The sequence below is a fragment of the Oryx dammah genome, unplaced genomic scaffold (assembly GCF_014754425.2).
Source record: "Oryx dammah isolate SB20612 unplaced genomic scaffold, SCBI_Odam_1.1 HiC_scaffold_2, whole genome shotgun sequence".
NCBI lineage: Eukaryota > Metazoa > Chordata > Mammalia > Artiodactyla > Bovidae > Oryx > Oryx dammah.
The window spans coordinates 13,262,640-13,289,615 of NW_024070186.1; the positions used below are offsets into that span (position 1 = coordinate 13,262,640).

Sequence of the window (26,976 nt, forward strand, 5' to 3'; positions counted from 1 at the left end):
GGGGGCGGGGCCCACAGGCCAGGGGGGCGGGCCCTGCACCCGACTCCCTACAGGTCTGCTAGCAGACGTGACAATGGCTCCTGGGAATCACGCCTCTCTTCAGACACTGTGACAAAGGTTCTCAAAAGATGTCTATTATGGCACTGCCTGTGGTAGCAAGAGCGGAGACAACCCAAATGCCCAGTACCAGGGGCGGCTGAATCAAGTCTAAGGAATCCGCACTGTGAAGCACTCTGCAGCTACTGTAGAAACAGCTTAGCGCCTGACCCGTCAGCCTGAAGAGATGCCTGCGATGGACTGCTAGTAAGAACAAGCTACAGACAAATGTCATGATAATGTGATGCCATTTCTACCAAAATAAATACCAAGCGAAGAACAGTGAGCACAATTACAAACTTTTTTCTTTGTACATGGGTCGCTGTGCTAATTTCGTATTTTTAGAAAACTTTAAGACATTGTTAAAAAGATGAACACCCTTTACAATGGTGTCATGTAAGACTCACTGAAGTGAACACTCAAATATTACACAGACAACCTCTTAACCAAAGAAAAAGATCCCCCACACTATGTTAGCAAAGAGGCACAGAATCGGGAGCATCCCTAGACAGCTCAAGCTATAAAAATGACACTTTATATCTGAAAACAATCCTTCAACACTTTCATTCCTCAAGATTCTTCCACAAGTGTGACTAACACCTAACTCTCATTTCATTCCCTATAGCAACCATGGGAATATATCCTGCATAATCTGTTTTTCAAAAAACACAGAAGATGATTTAATCATTAGGTAAATAACAGCAGCTTCCATACTAGTTAAAAGTGGGGAAAGCTATGGTGAGAAAATAACTTGTTTCTAGAGCTTCACTACTCACCCCCAGCACCAAAGTTGACAACATACTGGGAAAACAAGGCGTCCAGCTCATCGTACTGCACCAGAGCGTCTTCAAACTGCTGCAACATCTCAAAGACAAAGGCAAGCTCCTCCTAGTCGCCCAAAAAGAGTTTAAAAAGGAAAACACAAAATTATAAATCAATGTTTTGAAACAAGAAGCCACGAAAGATCGCAACAGAGAAAAGCAAGCAGCATTCTGAATAATGTTTATGCTAAGAAAAAGAAAATCAAGTTAATGACCATGCACAGACAGAAGCAGAAAAAGGCCTGCATGACTCCTGGAGCCCCTCTGTGACGTGCCAGGCCTGAGTGCTCGGCCTCTCGTCCTTGGTACTTCCCTTGCCTCCCCAGATACACACTCTCTAATTAGAATTCTGCTCTAAGGAACAGCGGAATCTTCGCCTTCATTTACTTATTAAACCCACTACTTATTTATATCTATGGAGACACAAGGATACTAATTCTGTCCCACAGGGTGACTCTCTGGTCTATCATTACTCATTTTGCTGCACACACAGCTCCTGCTTTGGGTGTCAGAAGGCCCCTGGAGGTGGTGTGTGTGCTCCTTTGACAGACTTTCACCTTTTTCTTGAGCACCTGCTTACTTTCTGCTTCTAGAAAATATTGTATTTTCCCTAATTAGCCCTGGAACCAATCATGTCCACAAGGAGCCCTGGCAACTTTTATTGGAGAATGCAGTTTAGAAACCAAGATCTTAGCACTAAGTCTGCTCACTGCTACTGAGGCATCATTCTTTCCAGACCCCATCAGAGAAGAGAGCAAAGCAATATTTACATGCACACGTATTAACCCTCCCTCACACATATATCAATATTTCTGAATGTATCTATCCAGCCATCCAGTTATCCAACCACGAGTTCACACTGATTCTAAACCAATACCACTGTGTTCATTTGGACTCTTCTCTTTCCTTGTCACTTACTCTTAGGAAATAAGTTTAATAAGATTGAAGGGTAAAGAGACAGGGTAATCTGAAAGTTCTGTCACAGTCAGTCATACAGGGAATTATGAACACGTTCAAACTCCCTTATGTTACCCAAATCACCCAAATATCACCACGGTAGGAGCATCAGAATAAGAGACAAACTTCAAAATTTCTAATTAGGGTCTTTTATTGATTCAAGGTAAGTATTTCTTCAGTAATTAATATACAAGTGATATTTAAATATGAAAATTATGAAATATGAAAATCATGCTTTTCCAGGCAAAACATGGTGAACCAAGAACAAGGACCCTAACAGCAACACTCTTATCCCTCTGTAGTGCAAGGAGGGTCTCCTCCCCCAAGCTCCTCTGTTTCACATGACTTTGTTCACTTAACACACTCTTCCTCTTAAAAAACAAGAGAACTGATTATAGACCACAATTTTTGGGAACCTAAACACTTTTGTAAGCTAGAGTAAAGAAACCAGCTTAAGACAATCTTTCATTGGAACCCAAAGTTATAAAACTATGGAGGAAACACACTTGGGATTCAGCACCAGGCAGGCAGTAGACATCTCATCATCAGGGTCATCACCAGTGCTGGGCTCCACGGCCTAAGCCAGGTCCATGGTAGACAACCAGGAGGCCCGAGACACTAACAAAACCAGAACTGCTCTGAGGACAAGGTCATTTCATAAAAGGCTAGATGCCAAGCTCTGAAGCAGCGAGGCAGCTGACACAGGAATTACTCAGGAGACCATCTCCCATCTTCCTTAATAAGCCCAGAGAATGAAGCTGGCCACTACACTGTCATTTGGTCTTATAGGAAAGGAAAGTCGCTCAGTCGTGTCCGACTCTTTGCGACCCCATGGACTGTAGCCTACCAGGCTTCTCAGTCCATGGGATTTTCCAGGCAAGAGTACTGGAGTGGGTTGCCATTTTCTTCTCCAGGGGATCTTCCTGACCCAGGGATCGAACCCGGGTCTCCCGCATTGTAGGCAGACGCTTTACCCACTGAGCCACCAGGGATATGTCCATATCAATGACCGTAAGAGAGCTGCCTTATTCACAAGAATGAAGAGGGAGGGAAAGAGAAGGAAGCAGTCTCACTCTATGTAATCACTCAGGTACCTGTACCATGAAGTATTCACAGAAACTCCAGCCTGGCTCGGTCCTCTTCTCCCTCAAGGTTCTCATGTCATCCTCAAACTTGCCTAGGTTTTTTGTAAAAGACATAAGAAGTAATGTCCTGAGTTTGGTCAGGAAGGCATTCCAGGATTCCTGAGTTCGGGAGGAGTCCTTCAAGGGATCGGAGAGCACGACACACCTGTGAAGACATGAACAGACTATGCAGAAAACACTCCAGCACAGAACCACTGCCCAACAGCGACCATGTTCTTGGGATGCAAACTGGCTTCCTCCCTCCTCTTCCTTTCTTCCCTCCAGAACTGGTGAAAAACATCAGGCAGGTGATGAGATGAGGAAATGGTTTCATCGTGAGCTGGTCTAAGGCCATGTAAGCAGTCAGTGAGTGCTGTTACGAGAGAGGTGCTGTGGGATAGATGGTGGGGGGTGGTGGGTATGATGAGTCACAAGACTCAGACCCTGTCTACAGGGTGCACTGGAAAATAAGGTGATTGCGCCTCAGTTCCCAAACCCCAGGTGCCCTGCCCACTTCAAAAACCTCTCTGGGTTCCCTGTGACTGACATACTAAAATGCAGGTGTTTAACATGGTACCTGAAGATCATGACAACATGGACCAGCCCGGTTGTCCAGCTCTGATTCCTATTCTCTCCAGTTCAAGCACACTCAGCTTCTCAGGCTCTCCTGTCTTTCTACCAACACCTTCCTACTCACCCCACACAACCCTGCTCAGCTGACACATCCTCACTGACCCTCTTCCCAGCCCTCACCCCAGCTGCTCCGAGCTCAGCCCCACCAGCTCCATGACCAGTGCGGTCAGTGGCCCCTGGAAACACTTCTCACTGTTAGTCTGCCTCTCCCAGCAGCCTGAGCTCAAGAGTAGCGTCAATAAAGGATGGGGCTTAACTTATGGCACTTCCCTGGTGGCTCATACAGTAAAGAATCCACCTGCAATGCTAGAGACTCAGGTTCGATCCCTGGGACAGGAAGATCCCCTGGAGAAGGAAATGGCAGGCCACTCCAGTATTCCTGCCTGGAGAATCCCAGGGACAGAGGAGCCTGGTGGGCTACAGACACAGGGTTGCAGACTCAGAGAGGACTGAGTGACTGAACAACAACAACAAAGGTAGGATACAATTTCGCTACAAGAAACTCTGTATCCATGGTGTACAGATCTCAAAGCATACAGTTACATGTTTCCAGTGGATCTGGAAAAGATAACGTGTTCATCCAACAGGTTGGAAAAGGTAACTTTCTCTATCCTTGAAAACAATATAATCTAGAGAGATGAGTAAATTTGAACTCAGAAATAACTTCTAAATATTGATGTTATGAATTTCAACATTTCTCCTCTATAAATATTTCACCTCAATTACCAGCAAGTGGCAAAATGAACAGACTTTTAGTTTCATTTCCTTTTGGCCCCATCATCCCTGCTGCAGGAAGGACTGATTCTATGGATTATCAACCAGAGGACAAAGGGTCAAACAGCCATAATCTAGATGGCCCACCAGATGAGTAATCAGCACCAAGAAGGAAATTTTAAAACTGGTAGCTGGCCTTAATTTCAGTCACCCCACCCCCCTCACTCCACCCCATTAGATACTGCTTCTCCCCCTGAAAGAGTCCAGGCAGCTCACTCCTAAGCCCCTTCCTCCATGGGAGTAATATGCATTTGTTCACTGTATGAGCTGCTAGGGTCTACTGGCCCAGTAGTTTCTCCTTAAGGCCTTAAGGATTGCAATCATCCACGTTTATTTCCGACCAGATGCAGAGTTCTCTACTACAGGGGTGGATGAAAAAAGAAACCTACATGAACAGCAACCACCGAAACAGTATTTTCCTTCAGTGGTTATCAATCAGACAATACATCCTTTACACTCTCCATCCCTCATTAAGACCTTCAACATTTACTGTTTCCAGATCTTCTCCTTATTAATTAAAGCAACAAACAAACTAAGCTTCAGAAATTCCCATCAAGTGTTGTTAACTCAGAAAAGGAGAACCCAAAGCAGCAGATGAAGTCAGGGCTGGTGGGGGCCAATCTGAGCAGAGCAGTGTCCACAGAGCAGGCACCGGCGTGGCAAGGAGCTCTGGGCAGGGCCCTCCCTGTCACTGGGACGCCACTGCAAAGACAACACGTGTCCCTGTGTCAGCAATACTCACCAATAGCCTGCAAATGCACAAAAACTTCTACCCAATTTTCCTTTTAGGGACTCGATTAAAGAGACAATTAGGGAGGGGCCTGGTCTCCTCTGCTGCATCTGCCACATGCTCAAGCACCAGGTGCAGGGCAGGCGCTCGCAGAGCAAATACTTACGATCACCTGGAAGCCAGTAAACTATTGCACCTAGACGTCAGCCCAATGAGGTTAACCGCAAACACACACGTACCTGTCACTCTGTTTATTACAGAAATCATTTCTTATTTTGTCCACAATGGAAGTTCGAGGAAGTATGTTGGTTTTGTTTTTTTTCTTGGCATCATTTTCAACCACCACAATTAACCAGTCCACGGAGCTATAAGCTTTCAGAACATTCTGCCACTTGGTGAGGTCATCCTTTACCGTAGCTTTATATACTTCAGTATCCTGAAAATAAATGAGTCACCGTGAACGCAGATTTATCAACACCCTGTAGTTTATTCGGCAAAAGAGCCTGATAACAGAGAACGCAGCACGCTTTTCTGCTCTGGGACGCGGACACTCCATGGAAAGTCCGTGGCTGGTCCCAGCTACGGGCGCTCAGGGCAGGCTCCCACCACGTCCCAGGTGCACGTTGTCCCTGAGCCCAAGGGCACCAAGGGGAGGTCCTCCAACGTTACAAGGAAGAACTGGAAAGGCAGAGGGCCGAGCACGCTGCCCACCGAGACACACTCTACTAAGAAGGCTGGGATTTTAAAACCCAGGTCTGCAGGGCTAGGGCCCTGGGCCCAAACACAGCAGGGTCTCCTCCTGTCACGGCCCCGTCATGACAGGAAAGGGAAGTGGCCGGTCCCGCTGCAGGCCCACTGCCATCTGGGGGCGGGGGCCTCCCCATGGTCTCCTCCACAGCCCCATGGCACTCCAGGAGCCCCCAGAACCACTCCAATCTCAATGCCACTTGCAGGCCATGTCAGAGACAAGGCAGCTTTAGAGGTGACCCAGACAAAGAGGACAATCCAGGACTTTTGGAAATTTTTCTCATTCACATGGCTTCAACAGGGGAGCCAACATGGGACTGGAAATCAAAGCTACTCCTGACTTGGGGCCTAAACGCCAGCCTGCTGGAGACAGTAGTCCTTCTGTCCCGGACATCAACAAGCCCAGCCTCAGCTCTCCTCCAGAAAGCAGCAGGGAGACACAAATTCTCCCTGCTTTGTAACTGTTTACAACTGATCTTATGCTCCATGAATCCACTCAGCAGATTAAGAGCGAAAATCAAAACCAAGATGCTTAACTCATTTCAGTATCAGGTATTTAAAAACCTTTGGAAACTATAATCAATAGCTACTGTCTAAAGATATTCTTTCCCTCTTTGAAGAGAAGGATTCCTTATTATTCTGCCCACCCATATTTTCTCTGGATTTCTTTAGTCTCTTTTGAATAATACTCATGTGACTGATCCATGAATGAGTTAAATCTCAAATTCTGTATCAAGTACCTCCCTTTCATTTAATCAGTAATTGAAAAGTTCCAAAAGGCAGTACTTAAAAACGTTATAAACTGCTAGGTCCTCAGTGTAACTCTGAAACAACTATAATCTGAAAAAGAACTTCTGGCTAAAAGGAAAACCATCCCGCAAAATTCTGATTTCTGTGAATTAACATCCAACAGTAACACACTCACATACTGCTTATTTTCCACACAATGGCAGTGCTTACTTAGGACCAGAAGTTTTAGAAGGTTGGTGTTCTGTCAGAACCCAACCTGACCCCTGGAAAGTGAAACCAGAAGGCCAGGGGGCGGCAGCCCTGGATCCGGCAGTTTCAAAATCAAAGCACAGATGCAGATCCCAAGGCCCACCAGACAGGGAGAGGTGAGGCAACATGACAAGCTCCAAGGAGGCCTTCCCAGGCGCCCTTCGCCAGAACCCATCGCAAGGGGGGCAGTCACACCCTAAGGGGACACCAGCCCCTCTCCTGGGGACGCTGTCGGTGGCAGCCTGCAGGGACTCTCAGAAGAGGCCTCACTGAGCAGCAGGCAGGACAGAGTCCCCCAAAGTCCTAGAGGAATCAGGACAGAGCCCAGCCCATGGCTCACGATGGTAAGCAAACAACAAACATTCCAAGAGAGGCTCGGTGACTCTGCTGAAGAGGAACCCAAGCTGAACCCATGGGGCTAAGGGTCTCTCAGAAAACCACAGTGAACAGAGGAAAATCCCATCATGGAGGAGAGTGCCTGGCTTCTCTAAGCTGGAGAAAGTCACACACACAGAAAGGGAAGGAATGAGAACTGACCCTGTGTGCTGTACTGGAACTGGGCTGTGTGTGTGCACAGGTTCACATGCACGGGCAGAGAGTTACGTATGGAGGTAAACACCTGTGTATACACACATGTGGGGGACACATACACATATACACACATATATCCTCCAACCTAGTGCTGTTCTTAGTCGCTCAGCCTTGTCTGACCCTTTGCAACCTCACGGACTGCAGCCCACCAGGCTCCAATCTAGACAGCGTATTAAAAATCAGAGACATCACTTTGTCGACAAAGGTCCATATAGTCAAAACTATGGTTTTTCCAATAGTCATGTATGGATGTGGGAGTTGGACCATAAAGAAAGCTGAGCACCAAAGATGCTTTCAAATTATGGTGCTGGAGAAGACTCTTGAGAGTCCTTTGGACTACAAGGAGATCAAATCAGTCAATCCTAGTGGAAATCAACCCTGAATATTCACTGGAAGGACTGATGCTGAAGCTAAAGCCCCAATACTTTGGCCACCTGATGCAAAGAACCAACTCATTGGAAAAGACCCTGATGCTGGGAAAGATTGAGGGCAGGAGGAGAAAGGGGTGACAGAGGATGAGATGGTTAGATGGCATCACTGACTCAATGGACATGAGCTTGAGCAAACTCCAGGAGATAGTGAAGGACAGGGAAGCCTGGTGTGGCTGCAGCTCATGGGGTCACAAAGAGTTGGACACAGCTTGGCGACTGAACAACAACAACAACAATAAAAAGGACTGAATTTAAAAGTAACTTAAATAAAGCACAAGAAAATTTCTGGGATTACATAAAATAACAGCACCAAACAAGATAAAATTCACAATGACTAGTATCCAATAAAAAACTGCCAGGCAGGTAAAGAAATAAGAATATAAGATCTATAAAAAGCAGAAAAATCACTCAAAAGAAACAGACTCAGTAAATACAGATAACAGAGTCAGTAGACAAGGCCATTAAAATAGCTACTGCTGCCATATTTCATATGTTCATGAAGGCAGAGAAAGACTGATGCTAAGCAGAGACAGGAAAGATATTTTTAAAGAAGGAGAAGACCCCTGAGGAACTCAAAGAGATGAAAACCAATGTCTAAACTGAACAATACACTGGGTAGGACTAAGAGCAGATTAGACACTGAAGAAGAAACAATCAGTTAACATGAAGGCATAGGAACAGAAATTATCCAAATGAAACACACAGAGAAAAAGACTGATGAAATGGCCACAGTGCAGTGACTTGGGAGACGTCAAGTGACCTCACACAGAGGTAACTGGAGTCCCCAAAGGAGAGAAGAGGATCAGAAAAAATATTTGAAGAAATAATGACCAAAAATGTTCCAAATTTGATCGAAATTATAAATCCCAGAAGTAAAAAAGCAAAAACAGAAACCCAAAATCCAAGCACAAGAAATGAAGCTCCACCATGGCATATCATACAAACTGCTTAAAATCACTGATAAAGAAAAAGAATCTTACAACAACAAAGGAGGACTTCTCTGGTCGTCCAGTGGTTAAGAATCCACCTGCCAATGCAGGGAACACTAGCTCCATCCCTGATAAGAGAAGATACCACATGCCATGGGACAACTGGGCCTAGGCACCACAACTGCTAAGCCTGCACTCTAGAGCCCACGAGTCACAACTACTGGGGCTGCGCACCTCAGAGCCAGTGTTCCACAAGAGAAGCCAGCACAGTAAGAAACCCACGCGCCACAACTAGAGAAAGCCCATAGGCAACAACCAAGACCCAGGGCAGGCATAAATTAATCAATCAATCTGGGGCGGGGGGGGGAACAAAGGAAAGACATTTTACGTACAAAATAACAGTCAAAAATCAAAGATGTTTCATGGGTAACAATGGAAACCAAAGACAGTGAAGCAACATCTTCTAGGCACTGAAAGCAGGCGGGGTGGGGGGTGGGGAGGCAGGGAGAACCTTCAAACAAGACCTCTCTATCAGGGAAATATTTTCCAAAAATAAAGACAAAATAAATAGCTCCTCAAATATTCAATGGCTGAGAAGAACTCATCACCAATGGACCTGTACTATACAGAAGTTGAAAGAAGTCCTTCAGGCAGAAAGAAATTAATACCAACTGAAAATCTGGATCCACACAAGGAAGGGGATGCACTGGAAATGGTAAACATGCAGGCAAATACGAAAGACACACTTTCCCAGGTTTATTTGCTTAAAAACATGCTTGATGGTTTACAGCAAAAACAACAACAATGTACTGTGGGGCCTACCACACACGCAAGACTGAGTGTGAGCCACACTAACCCAAGGCAGGGGCGTGAAAGGCAGTGCTGTGACTGTCGTATACTGTCTCAAGCAGCACAACAGATGTGAAGGAAGGAGGTGTCGTTTACAGTGTGGACTATAAACCCAAAAGCAACCACTAAAATAACACAACGGAATTTTACTTCTAAATCTAAAATCCTAAACATTGTCAACTTGTTCCAGGAATTATTCTTAATAAAAGGAAAAGTGAAAGTGAAGTTACTCAGTCATGACTGACTCTTTGGGACCCTACAGACTGTAGCCCACCAGGCTCCTCTGTCCATGGGATTTTCTAGGCAAGAATACTGGCGTGGGTCGCCATTTCCTTCTCCAGGGGATCTTCCCAACCCAGGGATCAAACTCAGGTCTCCCACATTGCAGGCAGACTCTTTACCGTCTGAGCCACCAGGGAATCCCATGGTGGGATTCTCCACCCATGGAAATTTTCTTAATAGATGATAACCAAAACTAAAACAGAAAAAAAAAAAAAAAAAAAACCTCCACAGGATTCCTACTAGGAAATGTAAGTTTAAGGAGGAAAAAAATCATCTATAATGTCCACCTGATGCAAAGAGCCAAATCACTGGAAAATACCCTGATGCTGGGGAAGACTGAAGGCAGGAAGAAAAGGGGACAAGAGAGGATGAGATGGCTGGATGGCATCACTGACTCAATGGACACAAGTTTGAGCAAGCTCTGGGTAGTGAAGGACAGGAAAGCCTGGCGTGCTGTAGTCCATGGGGTTGCAACGAGTCGGACCTGACTGACTGAACAACAACATAATGTCCACAAACACTAAATACATCTTGCGGTAAAAATGTAAGACTTTTACGAAAAACATTACAACACAGTACAAAAGAACATAAAGAATGGTTCCCAGAGGAGAAGATTCATCATCATTAAAATTCTTCTCACATGAATGTATTAACGATTTCAAGGCAATCCCAATCAAAACACTTCCAGTCCTCTGCTTTTCTCTTTTCAATCAGTTATCTATGACTTTGTAACAAACCACTAAGAACAGATTGGCCCAGAAGACTGACTGCTCCCAAGTCTAGCCTGCTCCACCTGGTGTCAGCTGTGGCCCTGGGATATATTTAAAGTCACATCTTTAAAGACCTATATCACTAAAAATTTAAGAATGAAGATAAATGTATTTCTAACTCAAAACCACTAGGAAAAGAACAAAGTAAACTATAAGAAAACAAAAGGAAGGAGACAGTAAAAAAAAAAAAAATGAAAGCAGAAAGTAATGAGATAGAAAACGTACCAACTGTGTATCAGACTAACAAATGAAAATCCTGGTTCTGGAGGAAAGGGGAGAATCAAGCTAGCTAATTTCATCAAGAAACAAACAAAAAACACCAATATACAAAATAAGAAATAACAATGGAGAAATCATCTCAATGGAAAGAGATTTTAAATTTTAACTGAAATGTAAAATCTGTAAGAATAACACAGTTTATCAAGGTAGACAAATGGTTAAAATAGACCAACTTCCATGGAAGGGACACAGAACATAATCAAGAAACTATCCCATGAGAGTGCTGAGCCCAGATGGTTCCTCAGGAGAACTCTGTCAAGTTATGAATCAAGCATGACATTGATAGCTAAACCTTATAAACACAACACACAAAAAAGTTAAAGACCAAGCACTTGTGAAAGCAGATGCAAAAACTCCTAAATAAAATGAACAGACACCAATGTCACATTAAGAAAATCATACTCTGACCAAGTGGAATATACCAGGAATACGAGTATGGTTCAAAAATACCCATTACCAGTAATGTAATTCAACGTGCTTTATTGACTATGCCAAAGCCTTTGACTGTGTGGATCACAATAAACTGTGGAAAATTCTGAAAGAGATGGGAATACCAGACCACCTGACCTGCCTCTTGAGAAATCTGTATGCAGGTCAGGAAGCAACAGTTAGAACTGGACATGGAACAACAGACTGGTTCCAAATAGGAAAAGGAGTACGTCAAAGCTGTATATTGTCACCCTGCTTATTTAACTTCTATGCAGAGTACATCATGAGAAACGCTGGACTGGAAGAAACACAAGCTGGAATCAAGATTGCCGGGAGAAATCTTAATAACCTCAGATATGCAGATGATGCCACCCTTATGGCAGAAAGTGAAGAGGAACTAAAAAGCCTCTTGATGAAAGTGAAAGAGGAGAGTGAAAAAGCTGGCTTAAAGCTCAACATTCAGAAAACGAAGATCATGGCATCCGGTCCCATCACTTCATGGGAAATAGATGGGGAAACAGTAGAAACAGTGTCAGACTTTATTTTTTTGGGCTCCAAAATCACTGCAGATGGTGACTGCAGCCATGAAATTAAAAGACGCTTACTCCTTGGAAGAAAAGTTATGACCAACCTAGATAGTATATTCAAAAGCAGAGACATTACACTGCCAACAAAGGTCCGTCTAGTCAAGGCTATGGTTTTTTCTGAGGTCATGTATGGATGTAAGAGTTGGACTGTGAAGAAAGCTGAGCGCCGAAGAATTGATGCGTTTGAACTGTGGTATTGGAGAAGACTCCTGAGAGTCCCTTGGACTGCAAGGAGATCCAACCAGTCCATTCTGAAGGAGATCAACCTTGGGATTTTTTGGAAGGAATGATGCTAAAGCTGAAGCTCCAGTACTTTGGCCACCTCATGTGAAGAGCTGACTCATTGGAAAAGACTCTGATGCTGGGAGGGATTGGGGGCAGGAGGAGAAGGGGACGACCGAGGATGAGATGGCTGGATGGCATCATGGACTCAATGGACGTGAGTCTGAGTGAACTCCAGGAGATGGTGATGGACAGGGAGGCCTGGCGTGCTGTGATTCATGGGGTCACAAAGAGTCGGACGCGACTGAACTGAACTGAACTGAAGTGAGAAAAATCATATGATTATCTCCACCAGGTATGACAAAGCCTTTAACAGAATTCAACAGTGTATTCCTAATTTTAAAAACTCTCAAGAAAATAGGAATGGATGGAAGTTCCTTCACACACTGACTCAAATCCACCTGATTCCCACAGCCATCGCCCTACTTACTGGGGGGTACCAATCACAGGCATTCCCACTGAATCAGGAACAAGGAAAAGATATCCACTGTCTCCACCACTAACAGACCATGTCCTAGACCAGGAAAGTAATCTGAGACATAAGAATTGAAAAGGAAACAGTAAGACTCTCTGCAGGTGGCATCATAGGATGACTGGAAAACCCCAGACTTTGGGGCCTGCAGACACTGGTTTTGAGAACCAATGACAAAACAAACTCAAACAATAAAAAAAAAAATCAGCAAAGTTAACATAAAAAAAAAAAAAAAACCAACCAACAACCCAACAGTCTCCATATACACAAAAAATCACCAACTAGAAGATATTATAATGTGAGAAAAAAATCCCACTGACCATAGCAACAAAAAAGGTAGAATACTTAGAAAAGGAATTTAATACTAAGGTGCATATGAAAAAATAAACATGCCAGGGCAACTAGGCAAACACTGAAAAGAATTACCTCTGAGAGTGACCAGCCCAACCAGGTCAACCAGGTCTGAACGTGGACTGTCAGGCCAGGGAAAGCACGCACTGCACACAAGCTCCAAACTCTTCTCAGCCAGCCTGCTTCAGGCTGTCGTGTGGGTATGGCAACTCTGAAACTATTCTATGCACACTGCAGCCCTGAGCAGGTAAGTGAATGGGCCCATGTTGTCAGGGCCAGGGTGGATACAAACAAAGAACAGGTTAAGGCAAGAAAGTGCCCTGGGGTAAGGCTAAAATCAGAGGCATCAGTATCGAGTCATGATTTCTAAGACAAGTGCTTTCAGAGCCCTGTGCGCAGCAGCAGGGCCACTCCCGCCATGCCAGAGGATCAAGGCCTTGAGAAAAAACGGCTGATTCCAACACAGGGGTAGCAAAGGGACAAGAACCCAGAATATTGTCATGTCGAAAGTTAGAAAGTGCTCAGAAGGCCATAGGAGCCAGTCTGAAGTGACTCTCACTGGCCAAACCTGAGACAACTTGAACATCAAAATAAGGATAATGAACTGTAAAGCACTGAAAGAGAAACCCACAGGGTTTCTGATAACTTGGGAAGAGGTGTGTGCAGGCTGTGGTGATGTCTGGGTCAGGAAGAGTCAGCCTTGGGCTAAATCCAATCTGGATGTTGGAGGATTCCCATCACTGTGCCATAGGAGTGCCTCCCTGCACACACACTGCACCCATCACATGGCTTGTGCTGACCTCTGTGCTCCCCAGGAGTTCAGAGCACTGCTATGTGCCAGGCAGAGGTTGCCTATGTGCCTGGTCCAATAACACCCCAGGCGTCGCATCTCTAACGAGCCCCCCTGGTGGACAACACCTCACATAAGCTAGGCTAAGAGTTCCCAGGGAAGAAGCCTGTCCCATGTGACTTCACGGGGAAAGGCTACAAAGTCAGCAACATCAAAAGCACGCGGGGTGAAGGGAGCCCAGGCGTGAGCTTCCAGCCCTTTCTCATTAGAACTACAAAAACTACTCTGGCATCCTCAGATCCAGGTTAAAACGTCACAATGCGTAATGATTCATGTACTCTGTACACTGCTAAATGCTTATTTTGTTAGAGTTGAAACAGATAGAACAAATGACCCACAGAATTTTCTATTCGTTCATGAAAGAAGAATTCAGGTTCATGAGTACAGAACTGCCAAGTACGAGTAAAGGCCAGGGTGCCCACAGCAGCAGTGTCTGTTCTCTCAACGGGCATCACAGAGCACCTCCTGCACCAGACTCGGGGGGTGAGCTAGGAGACAGCTCCCTGCCCACAGAGAGCCTGCCAACCAGCACCAGAGACAGGCAAGGATTCTCAAGGAGAATAACAGCCATGTGGTGACTACAGGGTACGAGGAAAACAAAGCTGAAAGGAAATGTTAGAAATAGCTAGTGCCCACCAGGACACAGGGAGACGGCTCACAAGAACTGGAAACATAGGCAGTAACATGGCGACTGTACTTGGTGATTACGATGAGAACACTGCACTGCACCAGAGCAGAAATAAGCCATGGCGAAGTGACACACTGAAGAACGGAGAGAAGAGAATACCAAAAAATTAAAACAGTAAATTTCAAAAAGTATAGCTGTCTCAGCAAAACCCAGACCCGTGAGTTTTCAACCCGTTATAACGTTCCCCGGAATGAACACTCACACAGCACTCCGTCCAGTAAATGTGCAGGAAGGGGAAGGTCAGCAGGGCTTTGTTCCCTTCTTTGGGCAGCAGCTCCTCTTTGAACTGAACAAAGTTAGACTCCAGGTGGATCATCTTTGGAGCCCGGCCATAGGACCTATCAACAATTGTGAACGAGTCAGAGAAACGTGAGAGCGTTCAGCAGAAGGAAAAGGGGAAAAAGACAACGATCCAATCATATCTGTGCGTTCAGAAGTGCATAGGTGATACTAACCCTGAGTTTTAACTAGTATATGTTCCATTGGAAAAGATGCTATAAATCACTTTAAACACAGTTCATGTGTCAAAGCTCTTCATAACTCCATTTGCAACGATACAGACTTCTGAGAAAAATAAATGTCAGTATACAGTCACCATAAAAGAAGCAGAGTGTTTCCCAAATGTCAAAAGTGGAGTTTGAAATGACCAAAGCTTTAAACTGCTCTCGTATTTTTGCAACAAACTGCATTATCCAAAAAAGAGAACTGTCTGGTGAAAAAGAACAGGTTTCTGTTTGCACAGCATAAACAGTGGTAACCACCCATCCTTCAATTTTTTTTAAAAGACATCTCAAGAAAATTTTTAAAATCGTGTTTTGAATTTCTTCTTGGCTGCGTGGGGTCTTTGCTGCTCTCCGTGGGCTTTCTCCAGCTGCCGCGAGTGGGGGCCACTCTTCGTTGCAGCGCTTGGGCTTTTCTCGTTGCAGGGCATGGGCTCCGGGCACGCAGGCTTCAGCAGCTGCAATGCCTAGGCTCGTAGTCGCTGGGCTCTAGAGCACAGGCTCAGTAGCTACGGCTCACGGGCACATTGTTCTGCGGCCCGTAGGATCTTCCTGGAACAGGGATCAAACCTACACTGGAAGGCAGATTCTTACTCACTGCATCACCAGGGATGTCCCGTCCTCCAATTCTCCTCAATCCAAGAACACAGATCCCACAAGCTACACACATCTAATCGATGGCTATCATAGAGTATGGACGCTGTTTAATTATACTTCTAAAAATAAATTAGACTACATACATCTCTTTTCCATCTCTAGTGAGTTGTGTCTCTTTTAAATATCTACAGACGGATTTTATTCTTTTTGTCTAACCTAAGGAGTCTTCATGATGAATAAACTGAAAACAACCATATTGAATGTTATTATGCTTTAACTTGTGGATTTTCTATTTCACGCTAGTTTTTTTCTGTCCTTGGTGAGATTAATCAAGTTTTCTTTTTCCTTCCTTTTTCTCTGTTAGCTTGAAAGTTTAATCTTCTATTTCTTTTCTGTTATTATTTACATTTTAATATTTAATATACATAAACTTTAATTTCCCTTTCAAAAAGTACAGTTAAGTGTCTATCTCTCCTTGAACAGGACAAAGACACTACGGTTTTCTGCTTTCTTCCACATTCTGAAATTTTAGATTTTTAATTTTTAAAAGCATTGACACCATAAAATAGTGAAATATTTGTTATGATTTGCTTTCAGGCAGCTGCTCCCCTCACTCTGTGAATTCAGGGTTCATGTTCCTGACACATGTGTTTTCCTTGAGACACATTCCTTAATTACTTCAGAGACAGTAGTACAGCTTCTGATCATACACATCTGAAGGTGTTCCTGTTGACAGCATGTTTCCAGCTATTTCCATGCTGTGGCGGCAGTGAATGTAAGATGGGAGCAGGGCTGCACGGTGTGGTGGTGTGCAGACACCCTGGGCCCAACTGGTACCCTGTCTCTTCAAGGCCAGGGGGAAGCTGAAACCGTCTTCCCGCTGCATGACTGTGAATAATACACAATTCTAGAGTCAAGGTGGGGCTTCTCAGAACTCAACTCTTAGTCTCCTTAGAACTCAAGTCAAGGTGGGGCTTCCCTTGTAGCTCAGCTGGTAAAGAATCTGCCTGCAATGCAGGAGACCCGGGTTTAATCCCTGGGTTGGGAAGATCCCCTGGAGAAGGGAAAGGCTGCTCACTCCAGTATTCTGGCCTGGAGAATTCCATGGACTGTATGGGGTCGCAAAGAGTCAGACACGACTAAGAGTCAAGGTACAGCCTTCAGGTCAAGGTACTCCTCTTAAATGCTCTATCTTAGGCTGCATTTTAATTGCTGTTAGAGACTGCAGACTCGGTTTTTCTTTTCTCCCTGTTTCCTGATGTGGCTTTTTGTTCGCTTGGTTTTGTTTTCATTCTGCTTGACATCCAGCAGCCCCCGAAATCTCTGAACTCACTTCTGGGAAAACCTGAACACCAGGTCCTCAAGCAGGGCCCATCTCTCCACCCGCTCCACAGTCACTTCTGAAATACCTACTACAGGGACATGGAAACCTACGGACTTAGCCTTCACAGCTCAGCTTTCCTCTCGGACCTCCATCTCTGGCTCTCAGTTCTCAACTCTGGAGTTCCCAAGTGCAATCTCCCAATCCATCACTCTGTTCTTCAGCTACACAGAAGTTCAGTGCATGAAGTCAAGTTTCTGCTTCAATTTTGTTTCCCAATATCTAATCAATTACATTTTTGCCAAAGTGAAATATACACACTTTAACATGTCAAACGGTACTAAAGAGCCACACACACACACACACACACTCCCCTTTGCACTTGGCCTTGCCCTTTCCTCCCAAAGTCCTGGGCCCTGTCACCTGTCAGGGACCCGTCTGCTTCTCAGAGTGTCCCCTCTGCAGACACACAGAGGGCTTTCCCTCCCATTCCTCTGTCCATCCTTCTGCTCCCAGAAAGATATCCATGTCTCCGCTGCTGCCGCCTCCGCCTTCTCTGTCCTTAAACATTTAGGCCTTTCTAGTACTCTTCTCTCATTTAGTTTTCAAGAAGGTGAAGAAAAGAATATGTGTATTAAATCTATGCAGGGGAGACCAGGCTCAGTTTGGAGCCCTATTCAGCCCCAAATCTCCCTCACCTGTCACCTCCCAGGGTCGGTCAGGTGTCACATGCTCAGCGAGGCCTTTTCAGACTGACTTCTAACCCCACTGGGTCACCTGTCATCCCAGAGCCCAGCAAAAAATAAAATCTATGCAGGGTCTCTATTCCATTTTTTTCTCATAAGCCCATTTCTCATTTCTTTTATCTTTCTGAATGTTTGAATAATGTATACTTGTTTGAAATCCTTTCCAGATCACTCCATTTCTTCAGATATTATTAAATTCTTCCATTTGCTGAATTGTTTTCTCTCATTCACAGCACTGGGCCTCCTCAATAGTTGAATAATTTTCCTGTAAGAGAATGCTCCCAGTTCTGTACATTCTTTATATTACATTTTGGTAAATAAATACATTCCCTGTAACACTAAGCAGGCACAAAGATTAGACTGGATTCAACAGAGACCCTGGTAAAGTCATCCAGAATGTTAATTCTTCATGTCAGGAGGGTAAAAACTGGTGGTTAGAAAGAAATAATGTAGCAAGAAACAGAATTACATGAGCATGAATAACAACAGTGAATTTTTCATTCACCTTGGTTAAAATCAAACTGCCAGTATTAACAGGGATTAACAATATTAATATTATTAATAAACAGTGTTAACAATCCAAACATTTTCTACAAATAATATCTAATCTTACCAGAAGTTAGTTTTTCAGTAAAATAATTCAAAGTCAATTATTTCCTCAGAACAAGTCATTAGAGGAACAATTACAAACAACAGGTCCAATGGGAGGACTGATCTGATGGCACTCCTAATTTTAAAGATCATCCTTCTGTCCACTTTCTCATCCGTAAGAGAAGAGCCCAGCCACTCAGGGTGACAAAGCCCTGGGTAAGACGCAGAGGCACCTGCTCTACTGAGGAATATGGGTGCACATCTCCTTAACAGAATGCCACCAGGAGTCAGAAGTCACCTCTCTATACAAGGGGCCTGCAGCTCCGAAGACGTGTCCCATTTCTATCATCCTAGGTCTTGTTCAGAAAACAATACGTTCCTTAAAATAGGCTCACAGATTACGGGGCCTTCTTCTCAGTCTCCTTAGAACTCAGCTCTCACTTTCACTGCTTCACTCACTCACACAAACGCCTACACAACAAGGAGGGAGATGCCATACCTTCTCCATTCCATCGGTTCTCTTGGAAGCTGCTGGGAAAGTGTCGGGTAAATGGAGGTAAATAAATTCTGATCTCCAGCACCTACAACAGCAATGAACATGGCACTGTTAGGTAAATATAGGGAAAATGGCCTCTAAAATGTATTAACTGGTATTTTTAGACAATTTAATAATTTAGCAAAATGACATCACAAAACAGGTTGTTTTGTATCGTTAAAGAAGTGGTCTTTAGAAAAGCCAGCACTTGATCTAACTTCGCCCCCACCTGGCCTCCCTGAGGAGATAAATTCTCCCCAAGAGGAAGAAGAGGAGGAAGAGGTCTGACAGCTAAGGAGGGCGGAGCTGGACCAACCCTGCCCAGCCGCCCAGTGTCGGCTCCTACAGCCACTTCTTCAACTTGGATAAAACAGCCATGAAACTCCAGGCAGAAAAGGAAGCCAGGACAAGTGGATGTGAGTTTCTTCACCAAATTCCAGCAGGAGCCGAGACACACAGGCTGCTCTCTGGTACCCAGGACACCCAACACACCTGCTCTCATTCGTTCTCATGGGAAGCCCTGGAGGCAGATCCGTCCACACACCGAGGAGAGAGGAGCTGCAAGGGCCCCGCGCTCAGAGTTCACAGCTTGCTGGCGGCAGAGACCAGCAAGGAACTCGGGAGTCTCCGACTTCACAGCTCAGCTGTTAACTCAGCTCTTTCATCCCAGCCTTAACAGAACTGAAAAATCCACTTGGCTCTCCTAAAGTGACAGTACAGCCACATCCTGCTTCAGCCTAGAAAGAACCTTTCAATACCAATGGCTCAGTCTCACACTCAGGACCCTCTACCATTAAGCGAAACCTTTTTCCAAGCTGCATTTATACTGATCGTAAAGAAATCATTTGGAAGTGATGTGGGCCACTGACATACTTACTTATTTTGCTACCATGAGCCTAAAAAAAAAGAAAACAAAACAAACAAAATGGAACCTTTCCCAAACCACATAACAATGTTAGGTCACTACAGAGAGGAGTGATGTTTCTGGGCAACTGAGCTGATCCTCAGAGAGGCAGTGAGGCATGGAGACTGGACACAGATGCTAGAAGGCTGACCACCTGGGTCCCTTCTGAGCTCCACCACCTGCTAGCTGAATACGCGGGGGAAGACCATGTATCCTTTCCGTGCCTCAGGGACCATCTGTGAAATGGGAAAATAAGAATAGCTTCCAACTGGGTTATTGTGAGACTGAGTCAACACAATAACCTTGAACAAGGCCCAACACAGAGTAAATCGTTAATAAGGGTTACTGTTAATAATTTATTGTACCATAAAAACAGCTTTTAGGTTTTAACTCATCAGTTTTCATTGCATTCATGTATTTGGTAATTGTCTTAGAAATCATTAAAGTAAGAAAACCTTTAGTTAGCTTCTAATTTCTTATCTTTGAGTGCCAACTCCTGCTGCCTCTTGAAAAGGTTCTAGCATTAACATATTAAAAAAAAAATCACTACTCTCTGCTAAAAAGAAATTAGGGCAACCACAGGGAAGCTTTCTTCTCTTTCACTTGGTTTTTTATATATATGCTCCTTGCAATAAAGTCTTGCATAAAGGTACAAGTAACCTCCGCAACAGGGTAAACAAATGAAGTGCCTCCTACACACCCCCTTCTCAAGTGTCTCCCACAGGAAATCCTGTTATACAAGATAAAACTTGTCCAACTGGAGGCTGTAAAGTAACAATTTTTCTTACATTCAATCATGAAATAAATCTTTAATCTGTGTCCTAAATTTAATTTTAAAAGATTACAGGTCAATTAACCCATCTGTCAAGGGCAGAGACATCATCTGATAATAACTGGGCACTGAACATGTGACCATTTGATCTCAGCCCCTGTTAAGGAGCTGAACTGTGTCCCAGCAAAATTCATACACTGAAACCCTAACCCCTCAGCACCTCTGTTATGTGACTGTATCTGAAAGAGGTGATTAGGTGAGAACAAGGGCTTTTGAACGGGCCCTGATTAAATCCCTTCAGAAAGAACGTGAAGTCGCTCAGTCATGTCTGACTCTTTGCAACCCCGTGGACTGTAGCCTACCAGGCTCCTCCATCCACGGAATTTTCCAAGCAAGAGTACTGGAGTGGGTTGCCATTTCCTTCTCCAGGGGATCTTCCCAACCCAGGGATCGAACCCAGGTCTCCCACATTGCAGCCAGACACTTTACCATCTGAGCCACCAGAGAAGTCGATTAAATCCCTCAGGCGTCCTTACAAGAGAAGATGTGGACACACAGTCACCGGGGCAGGAAGGACCACGTGAGGACGCAGCAAGAAGACATGGCTCCCGACAAGCCCCCAAGGGAGGCCTCACGGCCAGCCCTGCCGACACCCTGACCTTGCCTCCAGCCTCCAGACAGCGAGGAAATAAAGCTCTGCTGTTTCAGCTCCCCCACCCCCAGCCTGGAGGGTTACCCCGAGCACCCGAGCAAACTGACACAGCGCCCTGCTTTTCATTCCCACCCACTGAAACCCTATGCTGACTGCACGTGAAGAAAAGCCACCGTGATTTTCTCAGAATACACGGCTATTATTAATGATAATACTCGCAAGTTTTTATACTGAGTATTATGGAAAACAGAGGTAAGTATCTTTGAAAATGAGCTAGAAAGAGCCATAAAAGACAGACAGGAAAGAGCTTATATGTAAAACCTCCGAAGAATAAAATCTCCATTCACTTGACGGGTAATTAAATTAACAATGTGTATTAATACTTTGTAGTGCCCCAAACGGCCCAACCAGTCAGTAGAAAAGCCACTGGAGTGCTGAGGCCTGAACTGTAAGAGCAACTTCGTTTTGATCCCCTGGGCTGCACAGGGGCTTGAGAACAACAGGGGCTCAGCTGTCAGAATACAGCCACTAGAAGCTAAAATGAGGCTTAAGACGACGTGTTGAGAGAACTTTGTTCAGAAAACTGCTGTTTATTTTTCTTTCTCAAGAGGGCTACTAAGATTCACTCGTGGGCCAGTAGTTAAGAATCTGCTTCCAATGCAGGAGACGCAGGTGTGATCCCTGGTTATGGAACTATGATCCCACACACATGCTACGAGGCAACTAAGCCCCATGTTCCACAACAGGAGATGTCTGAGAAAAAGGCAGGCAGAGCCCTGGGTTCCTGACTACCTACTCCTCTCTTATGTCTGCCATTTGTGATCAGACTCTGGTCCACACACTCAGATATCTGAGGCAGACCTTCACTATTTTCTGAATTAGGACTGCATTCTCGGAGATTTTTAGAAGCATATATTTATGTATTAATCACATAAACTTTTTATTTTAAAAGCAGGTAAGAACTAATTAAACATGGCCAATGTGTGTGTGTGTGGGGGTGTTTTAAAAAGATGATTTCAGTGACTTAAGTATATATGGGTCACATTTCAATAAACTCAGCTGAACATTTTCTTAAAATTTTAAAAACAGAAGGACTTGGGAACTCAATTATAAAATAGTTGACTTTTACCAACATTGAGAAGACACTGACACATGTCCAACAGAATATAAGTAAATATAGACAAAGATGTGTCGTTTTGATTTTCACATGCTAGCAAGGTGATGCTCAAAATCCTTCAAGCTAGGCTTCAACAGTACCAGATGTACAAGCTGGATTTAGAAAAGGCAGAGGAACCAGAGATCCAATTGCCAACATCCACTGGATCACAGAAAAAGCAAGGGAAAAAGAAAAAAGAAAAAGCAAGGGAATTCCAAAAACACATCTATTTCTGCTTCACTGACTAAGCTAAAGCCTTTTTGACTGTGTGGATCACAATGAACTGTGGAAAATTCTTAAAGAGATAGGAATACCAAATAGGAGACTTATCTGTCCCCTGAGAAACATGTATACAGGACAAGAAGCAACAAGTAGAACCAGACATGGAACAATGAACTGGTTCAAAACTGGGAAAGGAGTATGTCAAGGCTGTATACTGTCATCCTGTTTATTTAATTTATATGCAGAGTACATCATGCGAAATACCAGTCTGGATGAAGCATTAGCTGGAGTCAAAACTGGGAAAGGAGTACATCAGGGAGAAATATCAACAACCTCAGGTATGTGGATGATACCACTATAATGGCAGAAAGTGAAGAACTGAAGAGCCTCTTGATGAGGGTGAAAGAGGACAAGGAAAATACTGGCTTAAAGCTCAACATTAAAAAAACTAAGATCATGGCATCCAGTCCCATCACTTCATGGCAAACAGATGGGGAAAAAGTAAAAACAGTGGCAGCTTTTCTCTTTTGGGCTCCAGAATCAATGTGGACAGTGACTGCAGCCATGAAATCAAAAGACACTTGCTCCCTGGAAGAAAAGTGAAAGTGAAAGTCGCTCCGTGGTATCCAACTCTTTGTGATCCCATGGACTATACAGTCCATGGAACTCTCCAGGCCAGAATACTGGAGTGGGTAGCCCTTCCCTTCTCCAGGGGATCTTCCCAACCCAGGGACTGAACCCAGGTCTCCCACATTGCAGGCCGATTCTTTACCAGCTGAGCCACAATGGAAGCCCAAGAATATTTGAGTGAATACTGGAAGAAAAGCTATGACAAACCTAGACAGTGTATTAAAAAGCAGAGATGTCACTTTGCCGATAAAGGTCTGTATAGTGAAAGCTATGGTCTTTCCAATAATCATGTAGAGATGTGGGAGTTGAACCATAAAGAAGGCTGAGTGCTGAAGAATTGATGCTTTCGAACTGTGATGCCGGAGAAGACTCCTGAGAGTCCCCTGGACTCTCCTGGACAGCAAGAAGATCAAACCAGTCAATTCTAAAGGAAATCAATCCTGAATATTCACTGGAAGGACTGATGCTGAAGCTGAAGCTCCAATACTTTGGCCACCTGATGTAAAGAGCCAACTCACTGGAAAAGACCCTGACGCTGGGAAATATTGAGGGCAGGAGAAGAAGGGAGGCAGAGGATGAGATGGTTGGATGGCATCACTGACTCAATGGACATGAGTTTAAGCAAGGTCTGGGAGATGGTGAAGGACAGGCAAGCCTGGTGTCCCTGGGGTTGCAAAGAGTCGTAAACAACCTAGCGAATGAACAACAAAAAGAGACAGTAAGAAATTGGCTATTTTTGAAACAACTCTAATTTTCAAAGAAGTCAATTATAACTAAAAATAGAAACCTGTAGGCCAGACAGTCTTTTAGACCCAACACACCATCACTAAGATCAGAGTCTAAGCAGAGCCGAGTAACATGTCCAGAGCAAGCCCAGGAGGGCACAGCAGACCCGCCCAGCCGCACTCAGGGCCACTAACAGCTGAGGTCAGTCACACAGCATCGGCTTCACCCTCCACCAACACAAACAGCAATGGAAACTTTCACTTTCAATCATTTTTCTGCACAAAACTTTTAGGATCCACTAGAACTGCAACGTCACAAGGTTGTTTAGTGTCAAAGCATTTTAAAATCCTGATTTTCAGTTAACAGTCAACTGCGACCAGAACAAAATCAGTCTTATGCTGATACTTAAAGAGCAGAGGCTGAGTCCAGGGTCCTGTTCTGCGTGAAAAAGCCTCCAGCAGAGGAAAGGCACATGAAGCTCAACCCTACGGGAATCAACATCCAACCAAACCTTGTGAACTGGCTCCGTATGGGGTGGAGGTTAGAGAGAGATCCCCATCTGCATCTCAGCAACACTGGGTGTCTAGACTAGGCTAACATAAAGGCACCTATTCTCTTAACTGAGAAGAAAATATTTGTATCTCTGTTCAAAAAGTTATACGTTTGTTGTTGCTAATATAGCTGCAATATTTCTGGTTATCCACTCCAGTGTTCTTGCCTGGAGAATCCCAGGGACGGGGGAGCCTGGTGGGCTGCCATCTATGGGGTCACACAGAGTCGGACACGACTGAAGTGACTTAGCAGCAGCAGCATGTGCAGTATTTATGCACATGTAATATGTATGCAATCATTTTTCAATTTTAAGATCTGACGATGACATAAGACTGCATACAGTGCTAAGCCATCCACAGAAAGGGCAGCGTAAATGAGCAAACGTGGTGTGAGCGCTCCAAAGCTACCAATCATGCCTCGGGGGGACAAAAGGCCAAACAGAAAAGTCACCTACTTGTTGGGAAGGACACAGGGCTTTCCTACTTAGAGAATCAGACATGTGTCAAGGGCATTCAGAAATTGACAGAATCGTCCTGCTCCCCTGGGGCCTGTGAACATGTTACATTACACTGTAAGGAAGAATCAAGGTTGCAGATGGATTAAAGCTGCTAGTCAGCTGACCTTAAAATAAAGAGATGATCCTGGCTTATCCGGACAGGCCCACTGTGCTCCCAAGGGTCCTTACATGGGGAAGAGCCACAAGCAGAGAGATGGCATCACGAGAAAGACCGAACTGGGGCCCAGAGAGAGAGTCAAGGGAGCAGGCGCTTCCAGCTGCTGGAAAGGGGATTCTCCTCCGGAGCCCTCAGAAGGAGCAGCCCTACCCACATCTCAGTCCAGAGAGAACCATGTCAGAATTCTCAATTCCATGACTCTGAGAAAATAACTCTGTGTTACTTTTAGGCACAAAGTCTACATAGTTTGTAACGGCAGTCACAAGAAACTGACACAACCATGAAAAGTGAAGTCACGGGACCGATTTAAAACCAAGAAAGAAAAGCATTTGGTTTGCCATCCTGCCCCTCGCCCCCCAGTCTATGTACTGCTCCCAATCTGATGCTCCGGGAGGACCTGCTATTAGCACCAGAGGGTCTGGCCCCAGGTGAGAACTAGCGGACAGAAGTCAGGAGGGGCCACTCGTTTACTGCACAGTTGCTCATGCACTGTGAGCATGCTGCTCAGTCACGCAGAGTCCTCCCAGCAGCCCAAGGGCCACCCCACACAGGGAAGCCCGGGCACCCACGGCTCCCCGCCCAGGTGAGTCAAGCAGCTCGTCAGAGTAAAGCTGCCCACTCTGGACTCAACATTATGCACTGCTGCTGCAAGACGCTTCTCTCATTTTATTGTTTCTTGGGCTTCCTGGGTGGTTCACTGGTAAAGAATCTGCCTGCAATGCAGGAGATGTGGGCTTGATCCCTGGGTTGGGAGGATCCCCTGGAGAAGGAAACGGCAACCCACTCCAGTGTTCTTAAATCACAGCCCGGCCCATCCTGCCATCTCAGCACTGGCTTTCCTGACAGGTCTGGTCACCAGCTTCCGCAGCCTGCCGGTGACAGACACCTGCTCGCTCTCCCTGAGCAGCTTCCCTTGCTCCTACACCCAGTTATGCAGCCAGCACCACCCCGCCCGCAGGCGTGGCCAAAGGGACGAAGTGCACTGAGGGTTAACCGAGTTCCAGGCTGGGAGTTTGCAGAAAAGAACTACAGCCAACGCAGAGGCCGTGCGAGACAGAAAGTCCCAAAGTCTCCCTTTTTAAAGAAGAAAGACAAGATAGTAATGACCTTCTCTAGCACTCAGAGAACACATTAGACCCAAAACCCAGGAATTTACCAGGAAAAGAAAGACTGGATAAGTGCATCTATATATAAGAAGACCGAAGAATCAGCCTTTGAAAGTTTACGTATTTTTAAAATACAGGGAATGCAGTCAAGCTGCAGCCGTTTGAATCACGGCATTTGCGATTCAGGAGGACATCTCGCTCGCTCCAGGCACACCTGGACCGGAGGCTTCTCCCAAACCGCTCTTGCCCTGGATTTCCCTCACCTCCTCAAAAGTCCGTTCGAAGATCACTCACTTTCTCAATGAGGTCTCACTATCATTTTCAAAAGCAGCACCGTTTTGAAGGGGGATTTAAACTAGCAAAACTGTGCTTACCACAGCCCCAGCAATCTTCACAGTGATAGACCCCAAAAGATATATGGGGAAAATACATTTGATTGCAAGACTGTGTCAAACAGCAAAAGATGAAACCATTCAAATTCCACTGATGGAGGGCCAGAGTAAACCATGGCATGCCGACATAACAGGGCTCTACGGACTGTAAACAGGAGAGTAACCATCTCTACACTCTCTTCTCCCAGAAATCTTTGGGGAAAGCAAAGTCGGGAATGTGTGTGCAGTC

The 26,976-nt window shown here is 44.9% G+C and overlaps 1 protein-coding gene across 2 annotated transcripts in view; it reads right to left on the reverse strand.

Annotated features, from left to right (window-relative positions):
• The window catches only part of TRAPPC10 (trafficking protein particle complex subunit 10), a 75,305-nt gene that overhangs the window by 37,297 nt on the left and 11,032 nt on the right, over window positions 1–26,976 (reverse strand). Inside the window, exons 2-6 of one of the 2 annotated variants that reach the window (XM_040266867.1) lie at window positions 18,926–19,007; window positions 14,874–15,009; window positions 5,375–5,571; window positions 2,969–3,164; window positions 873–984 (exon numbers count right to left, since the gene is read on the reverse strand). In XM_040266867.1, coding sequence (XP_040122801.1) covers window positions 873–984; window positions 2,969–3,164; window positions 5,375–5,571; window positions 14,874–15,009; window positions 18,926–19,007 — 723 coding nt within the window. Of the gene's footprint in view, window positions 1–872; window positions 985–2,968; window positions 3,165–5,374; window positions 5,572–14,873; window positions 15,012–18,925; window positions 19,008–26,976 lie in introns of those variants that run through there. The other variant, XM_040266875.1, reaches the window with a different exon arrangement.